General features: G+C 45.4%; 1 protein-coding gene across 1 annotated transcript in view; it reads right to left on the reverse strand.

The window, feature by feature from the left end:
- The window catches only part of Ppm1e (protein phosphatase, Mg2+/Mn2+ dependent 1E), a 138,654-nt gene extending 130,198 nt beyond the window's left edge, over positions 1 to 8,456 (reverse strand). The window contains exon 1 of the mRNA XM_028878269.2: positions 7,821 to 8,456. Coding sequence (XP_028734102.1) covers positions 7,821 to 8,275 — 455 coding nt within the window. The 5' untranslated portion in view covers positions 8,276 to 8,456. The remainder of the gene's footprint in view (positions 1 to 7,820) is intronic.
- Positions 8,457 to 9,093: the final 637 nt, after the last annotated feature.

The following is a 9,093-nucleotide window of genomic DNA, read 5'->3' on the forward strand; positions in this document are numbered from 1 at the left end:
AGACTGGCCTCAAACAGGCCATCCTCCAGCCTCCATCTTCAGAATGCTGGGAATTACAGGTACATACCACCATGCCTGGCTTAATTTCATATTTTATATAATAGATTTTACCATTTCTTCCTTCACTCTTGTGAATTATTTTAGGTACACCTCACTGTAGCTAGAGTTTTCCTGTTCCTGCCTGGCCCACGGTCAGGACAAATCTCTCTCACCCACCAGTCCCACAGCCGCTCAGACCCAACCAAGTAAACATACAGAGACTTATATTGCTTACAAACTGTATGGCTGTGGCAGGCTTCTTGCTAACTGTTCTTATATCTCAAATCAACCCATTTCTATTAATCTATAAGTTGCCACATGGCTCGTGTCTTACCAGTATCTTAACATCTTCTCATGGTGGCGGCTGGCAGTGCCTCTCTGCCTCAGCCTTCCACTTCCCAGAATTCTCTTCTCTGCTTGTCCTGCCTATACTTCCTGCCTGGCTACTGGCCAATCAGCATTTTATTTATACACAGCGATATCCACAGCACCTCACTGTGAAGACCACCGGTCCAATGGTGGAATTATAAACACTAGTTTCTCAGAAGATATGGATGGAACAAGAGCTTGCACAAGGAGTGTGCTCTGAGTACTCTGGAAGGGCACATGGACGGGACACTTAGTTAATCATAGATGTGGGGATGATGAGGACAGGCTTCCTAAAGAAATGGACATAAATGGACACCTACACGATACACAGGAGATTTGGCTGGCCTCTGATGGAGCATGTGGCATTCTCACTGGTGGGGGAGGAGAGACTATTGTAAAAGTGCAGATATTAGAGACAGAATAACATATGCACACTAATGAGGGTGACTCCAGAGATAAGGCCAATGAGGTAAGATAGAAAGCCTCACCACCTTTCATTTGGAGACCAATGGGAATAACTGGTAATGGGCACATAGGAAACAATTGGGCTTTGCCTAAAAAAAGGTCCAGACCTTGTCCTTGTTGGGGGCCCAAAACAGCTTGACCACACAGGTGCCATGATAGGCTTAGAGGCCCAGACACAGCTTCTGTGACAGGCTTACTGGCAGGCAACACTCAGACCCAGGAAAAGCCATAAACTGACCCCACCCAGGGAGGTCCTACATCTAAGGGGAAGTACCTGATATCCCAAACATTCTAATCATAAGGTTAGATAAGATGACCAGATGTCCCTGAGTCTAACACATACCTATTTCTGTTTTATGAATACCCCTAGACAAACGTCAGTCAATCAGGGTCCTGAACCCTGGAAATCCCCTCACCCCAACCTCTGCTATGATAAAAACTCTACCCTACCTGAGCTCAGGGCTCTCTGCTCTCACCGCTACGTCCAACAGACAGAGAGACCAAGCTCGGAAATTAAGGCTCTTTGCATTTGCATATGGGATCTGGTCTTCGTGGTGGTCTTTTGGGGGTCCTCATGATCTGGGCATAACACTCAAGTCCTAGGAGGAAACCTTTAAGTCCCCAGAATCTCTGATTACATAAAAAAAAAAGTCCTACATGCAAATGCCAATGAGAATTCTGAAAACTGGGACTTGGGTGACATTCTTAGTTGTCAATACTCTGAGCATATCACCACATGTTTGTCACACACGTGGGTAAGACATCCCTGAGCATAAAGACACTTGACATCTGCCATTCTCCTACAGTGCTCTTCTTCCTTTGGCTCGTTTTAATCTGTAGCTTGTCCTGGCAATAAACTATACCCATAGTGGTCAATGAGTTCTGTTTGTCTTTCTAGAGAATTATTGGATTTGAGAGTGGCTTTGAGAAACTCCCAAACCTGCAGCTGGTCTCAGAGATGAGGGCAGTCTTATATGATCTCTTTCTTCTAAGCTTTGTCAGAACTCTGTCTTTACAGTTGGGATCAGAAGTCTTGGGTTGACTTGGAAGTTTAGGACTATGCCCTTAACCTTGCAGTTTAGTTAAGGTCAATTAAGCTGTGGCTGGCAAGATGGCTCAGTGGATATGGAAGCTTGCTGTCCAGCCTGATGACCTGACCTGAGTTCAATCCCTGGGACCCACATGGTAGAAGGATATAACTGACTCCCACAAGCACACACCACCACCACCACCACCACCACGAACAACAACAACAAATAAGTATAAATGTGTATATATACATATATGTGTGTGTGTGTGTGTGTGTGTGTGTGTATATACTAAAATTTTTTTTAAGTTTTTTTTTGCTTTTTTTGAAACAGGGTTTCTTTTTTCTTTTTTCTTTTCTTTTCTTTTTTTTTTTTTTGGAGACAGGGTTTCTCTGTGTAGCTTTGCGCCTTTCCTGGAACTCACTTGGTAGCCCAGGCTGGCCTCGAACTCACAGAGATCTGCTGAGACAGGGTTTCTTTTGTGTATAGCTTTGGAGCCTTTCCTGGAACTCACTCCATAGCTCAGGCTGGCCTTGAACTCACAGAGACCTACCTCTCGAGTGCTGGGATTAAGGTGTGTGCCACCACTGCCCAGCTAGTATAACACTTATATCTATATAAATCTATATAATCTGAGGCTGGAGAGGTGACTTGGTGGTTAAGAGCACTGAGTGCTCTTCCAGAGGATCCAGGTTCAATTCTCAGCACCCACATCTGTTAACTATGCATGTGATGCACCAACATGCTAAGCATACGTGTATACACATAAAATAAACAAAATTTTAAAGAAAGAAAGAAAAACTATATAGTCTAGTCCTAGAGTATTAACTCTGGCCACAAAAGGGTAAATAAAACAGACAATTGATGACAGTGACAGTATGGATACGAAGAGACACATTTATGAGATGTTTACAAGGCTACATTAACAAATGTGAGGGGTCAAAAGAGAAATCAGGGACGGATTCGCAACAATCCGGTTTCAGGCTGGACCATAGCTGAGTGGCAGAACACTACCCTAGCACACAGTCCCCAGCAACCTGAGAAACAAACAAACGCAATATAGGGGACCAGGTTTGGGTTTTGTTTTAGGCATGGAAGAGGAGGCTGGACGTTAAATCTGAGAAGCCTTTTAGACACCCAGGTAGAAGTTGTTCCATTAGCAATCAAAGCAAGGATGGAGACAGAGTTGGGAGCCATTAGCATAACCACAACAGCCAATCAGGGGACAGAACGATATTGATGAAAGACAAGTCAAGTAGACCTGAAAAGGTCGAGTACAGAGCATCAATATGAAGAAGATAGGAAGGAAATTTAAAAACTCACAGCGAAGTAGCAGCCTCAAGGGTTATGAGAAAGACGGGAACTATGATTAACACTAAGCTGTATTTACATTACCCTTTTTGTTGATGTAAATTTCCTCCACTTTTTAGTAAACACTTATTTTTTTTATAAGAAAATGTTTAATTTTTGAAAGGAGTGATATAATTTTCATCCATGTACTTTCCCATGTATACATGTAAAAATGAGACAAAGCTGAATGATTTTCTGACCTCTTCCAAAGTCATTCATGATTCAACGTAACTGAATTATTAGTGTCTCTAACCAATGATTTTGTCTTCCAAACCATTTTTAAAGTTCCATCTCCAATGCTCCTGCAAACCATCTGGAACCACTTAACTTTGCCAGCCTGCTGCACTGGCTCTCTCCCCTTGGGAAGCCTGTCCCAGCCGAGATGAGTAACGGAGAAAACAACTACTTTGAAAATGTGATACCACACTGCTTTTTTTTTTTTTTTTTTTTGGTTTTTCGAGACAGGGTTTCTCTGTGTAGCTTTGCGCCTTTCCTGGAACTCACTTGGTAGCCCAGGCTGGCCTTGAACTCACAGCGATCCACCTGGCTCTGCCTCCCGAGTGCTGGGGTTAAAGGCATGCGCCACCACCGCCCGGCGATACCACGGCAGCTTTACAATAAGACTTCAGCATATTTGTTTCTCACGGATTAAAACAAATTGATCCTTAGTACTGTATTATAGTATCATTGTATTGTACACAATACTGACTTATTAACCTACACAAGTAGCCTCATACTCTGACATTCAAATCGAATATAGTGTCAGTTATAATTTCTTTATTTGAGAATTAAAGGGTCAAGAGATATGGCTCCATGGCAAAAGAGATACCTACCAGGAAAAAAAGAAGCCAGGTGTGGAGGCATACCTTGAAATCCCAGTACTCGGGAGGTGGAGACAGGAGCTCTTTCTCATTGGTGTGTGTGTGTGTGTGTGTGTGTATGGGGGGGGGATGATACTGACATTTTAAAATTATTCTTTCAAAATGTCACATGTTGTTTGCATATAGCAAAGTATACCTATGCACAAATTTTCCATTTTGAAGTTTAAAGGTAAAAATTTTATCTTAAATATTACTCTAAAAAAACTTTTTGGCCAGATGGTAGCCGACCCCTTTAAGCCCAGCACTTAGGAGTCAGAGTCAGGTAGATCTCTGTAAGTTCCAAGCCAACCTGCCTGGTCTACAGAGTGAGCTGCAGGACAGCCAAAACTACATAGTGAAAAAAACCAAATCTCCCCAAAAGGGATTTACTTTTATTTTATGTGTGTGATCTGGGATCAAAGGTGTGCACTACAACCACCGGACAATCTAGACAACTGTTTTTAATTCACTTCTGGGTTTACCAAGATTAGAAATGATAGATGTCTGCTGTTCTTATTCTTAAAGTCGAGAGAACCAAATTATGGAGAAAAATGTGTTACTATACCACACTTTTTAAAGTAACAGTTCTGCCAGGCATGGGATTGCACGCCTTTAGTCCCAGTAATTGGGAGACAGAGGCAGGCAGATATCTGTGAGTTTGAGACCGGCCTGATCTACATAGTGAGTTCTAGGCCAGTCAGGGCTACACAGTGTCTCAAACAAAAAATGGTAGAACTGCAAACCAGACCTGATTGCCCAAGCCTGTAATCCTTGATCTGGAGAAGCTGAGGCAGCGAGATCCTGCCTTTTGAGATCCTGTCTCAAAACAACAGTAACAAGAACAACAACAAAAAAAACCAGGCAAATAGAAACTTTTTTAAAAAAATTTCTTTGTTGGAGACTCTCAATCCCCTTAGCAGCATATCTCAAATATTGACAGGAAAACACTAGACATATAAACTGGTATCAAATTCAGTGTTATTTTCTTTTTCTACAGTCTCAATCATCAAACTGGTTAACACAGTCCAAATTATCAAATTAGGGCTGGGGATATAGCTCAGTGGTAGAGCATTTGGTGAGCATGCATAAGGCCCTGGGTTCAATTTCCAAAACAGGCAGAAGGGAAAAAAAACAGAGAAGTTGAGGGGGAAATATATATATACATACACACATACATACATATAAATTTTTTGACACAGGGTTTCACTGTGTTGGGGAGCCCTGGCTGTCCTGGATCTCACTCTGTTGACTAGGTTGGCTTCTAACTCACAGAGATCACCTGCCTCTGCTGGAATTAAAGGTGTATGCCACCACCACCCAGCTGAGAAAATATACATTTTTTAAGTCTTCATTAAGTATTTGTAGTCAGAATTCTAGGGACTGGAAAGAAGACTCGGTGGTTAAGAGCACTTACTGTTCTTTCAGAGGACTGGAGTTGGGATCCCAACATCCACATGTAGGCAATTCACATCGGCCTATAATTCCAGCTCCAGAAAATTCTAGACCTCTGGCCTCCACAGGCATCTGCACTCATGTATACATACCCATACACAAGCACATTTTTTTTAAAAAAAGAATTATTTCCAAGTATTTCCTTAGACATTTAAGAAGTCAACATTCCAATTATGTCAAGGTGTTTTGAGATTGAGTGATTATGCTGGCAACTGTTGGGATCATTTGTACATGACTTATTTTATTCCAAATCTGGACAGAGGCTTAGTAGTCTCACCTGTAAAATGAAGTGCCTGAATAGAAAAATGACCTAACTCTATAGAGTCAGCTGGTCCTGATTCTTGTGACTAAGTCTTAAGCCTTTTTTTTATAAGAATTAAAACTAAAAATGTCATTACACATTTTGAAACTTTTAACCCACTGAAGACCTTAAAGATACTTTACATAAACAAGCCAGCCATTTTCTCTGCTAGCACTGGAAAAAGTCTGACCTTATATGAAGTCAGAGTATAAAATCTTTGATTTAAGGGGAAATAATATTTTCTAACTTTAATTTTGCCAGTTTTATCTCAAATGCAGGCTTCTGTTCTCCATTGGTGATCATCTTATCATTTTAATCATTTTTCTAATTTATATGTACATTAAAATTAATCTTGTTTCCTTTCCACATTTTAAGAAAACCACCCACGTCTTACCATCTCATTTTTTACATCCCATTATGTACATCTCAGTTTTCAAAGCCTTGAAATGTTCAGGACTGTACTACGTTAATGCAGGGTAGGGGAGCATTCTCTACAGCTTAGACTGTGTCCCTTCAATTCTGGAAGTGCATACGTAAAGGATAAAACTGTCCAGATAGTACTAGTCTGAGATAAATCCCTTCACTTTGGTAAACATTTCCACTATATTTTAAGCAGAAGCTCTAGTGCCTTTAATAACATGGAAAAAAATGGCATTCTGTAGGTCCTCTTCTTTGATAGTTTACAAAAGAAGAAATACTCTAAACCGTTAATGCTGTTTACCCCTGGGTGGTGGTATTACACGCCATTTTATTTTTGCATTTCCCCAAAACACATTATTCCCTTGGTAATTGAACATTATTTTAAAATTGATTAGCAGATGGCTTATAAAGTGTGGCATCCACATGGTCCAATTCTACAGATCTGCTCAGTGGCCTTTCCACTTTGAAAAGCGGCTGCTTTAACAGAAGAATGGTTTGATCAGGTGTCTACCAGGTCAGGCGACGACAAAACAGCTTCCCTTTTCCAGGCCCTTCTTTTAGGCTTTGGAGACATCCAAGAAGTGGGTTTGAACTTAGCTGTAGTGAATCTTGCAGTAGTAAACTTTTTTGGGGTGGTCAGAGTAACACCTTTCATTACAACTATTAGCTGAATGGCAAAAGACTCTCGGGCTTACCAGTGTTTGCAGAGGCATTATTTTGGAATAATTCCGTTTGGAAAGAAACGCAATTGCAAACCCTTTCTATTTCAAGCCCATAAAAAAGCAGAACTCAGATGAAAGGCAAAGCCTTGACCTTTCTATTTTAGACCTTCATCTGGGTAGCTAAGCCATCTGCTTTCCCCCCTACCTCCCACCCCATCTACTTAATGGACTGAAAATACTGCACTTAATTGCAATTTTATCAAACCAGGCTGACTTTTCTACTTTAACGAATTACGACCGCGTCTTTTCACCTAAAGGCTTGCTTGGTGGGGTTTTACTTGCCCTTCCTTCCCAATTCCTTCCCACCGTGTCTCTCAATTACGAGCTGTCAAATGTCTGTAAAGTATGGTACTAGGCTGTCGCGTAGGAAAGCCATCTACAGAGCTTTTCATTTCAACCGTGAGCACCTGACGGAAAATCTAGGGGTCTGGGCTCCCTCTGGCCACCGGGACGGCTTTAGCTTTGTTGAGGTTACGCAGGAAGGCATCTCACAGTCTATAAGGGAGTCGCGCGTCCCCGCCGCCCAACAAGGAAAGCAGCCCGGGAAAGGGCAGACAGACGAAGGTGGGAGGAAACCCCAGGAAGAAGGGCGCTGGGAAGAATGGGGAACGAGGGAAGACCTTCGCAGGAAGGAGCCAAGGAAGGGTGTGCGAAGTGGCCGGGAAGCTGGCCGAGAGAGCCGGGGGAGAGGGGCCGGGTGCAGGCGCGGGGACCCCGCCCGGGTGCCCCGCGGGGACGCGGGTGGCGGGGACGGGGACCCAGGCCGGCGACCCGGAGACGGCGGCCCACCCGCGGCCGAGCCCCGTTACTTAACTATTTGTAGAGCTGCTGCAGGCACAGGTCCAGGCTCTCGCCCTCCACCTCCTCTCGGGTGATGCGCTCCGACAGCGGGCGCGGGAGCGGGGGCAGCGGCGGCAGCTGGGGCTGCGGCGGCGGCGGCACGGCCGAGTGCCCCGGGGCCGCCGCTTCTTCCTCCTCCTCCTCCTCCTCCTCGCCCTCGGCCGCCGCCTCCTCCTCCACCGCCTCCTCTTCGGGCTCGGGGTCTTGGTCCTGCTCCCCCTCCTCGGCCGCGGCTCCTGTCGCAGCGTCCTCCCCCGGTTCCTCCCCCGAAGCCTCGGCCGCCTCAGCCGCGACCAGCTCCGCTTCAGGCTCGGGCTCGGATTCGGGTTCGGGCTCTGGCTCGCCGCCGCCGCACGGTCCGCGGAACTCGCCCAGGAACAGCTCCAGGAAGCGCCGGTAAGTTTTCTCCTCAGGGATGCAGCCCGCCATCGTTGCTCATGCCCCGAGGTCCACCGGGAAGGGGGTGGCGGGTGAGCCCAGCAGGAGGAGGGGGCTGCTTTGGAGCCTCGCCTCCCGCTACGGAGGGGGAACGGCAGCACCGGCACCGGCGATCAGCACTGGGTTGCCTGGAGAGGGCTCCCGCAGGCGTGCGCGCCACCGAGCTCGGACGTGCGCGGCCCGGGGGCGGGGGCGGAGCGCGCCACCCCTCGCCGGTCTGGAGGGAAAGTTGGTGGCGGGCGCGCGCACGGGGTCCAGCGGCGGCCCACCCGCAATCCCTACCGAGAGCTCAGCCCACGCTGCCTAGAGACTGTCGTCATGGCAACCGGTTCTAATTAAGAATTCCAGGGTCTTTCCCGTCGAGTCGGTGGAGTGGTGAGGACACTGGACTCCCGCACTCCAACTTCGAATGGTCCTCCTTGGGTGAAGACCCTAGTTTCATGTCAAGAGTGAACTAAGGCATCTCTGCTGGTTCCACCAGAAGTGTATTGAATTGAGATTTCTTGCTTGCCTTGCCTTATCTGCTGATATGACAGCACTCAGTAAACACCTTTTACTGAGGATACACCTCGAAAAATTAGAGGTGGGGGCACAACCACCTAAAAGGGTAGTCTCCTTCGCTTAGGTTCTTTCATTTGATTCTAAGTATCCCCGTTTCTCAAAAAGATGAATGTGAGGAATAAAATAGTAATTTACTCGCTTTAAAGTCCAGACTCTCCAGCAGTGGCGTTGGTGTTGGAACCCACATCTAAGTCTCGAAAGCTTTTAGAATCTTTTCCCTTAACTCTGCTCTATAGAAATTTATCTGT

Source organism: Peromyscus leucopus, chromosome 8b (assembly GCF_004664715.2).
Source record: "Peromyscus leucopus breed LL Stock chromosome 8b, UCI_PerLeu_2.1, whole genome shotgun sequence".
NCBI classification, from domain to species: Eukaryota; Metazoa; Chordata; class Mammalia; order Rodentia; family Cricetidae; genus Peromyscus; species Peromyscus leucopus.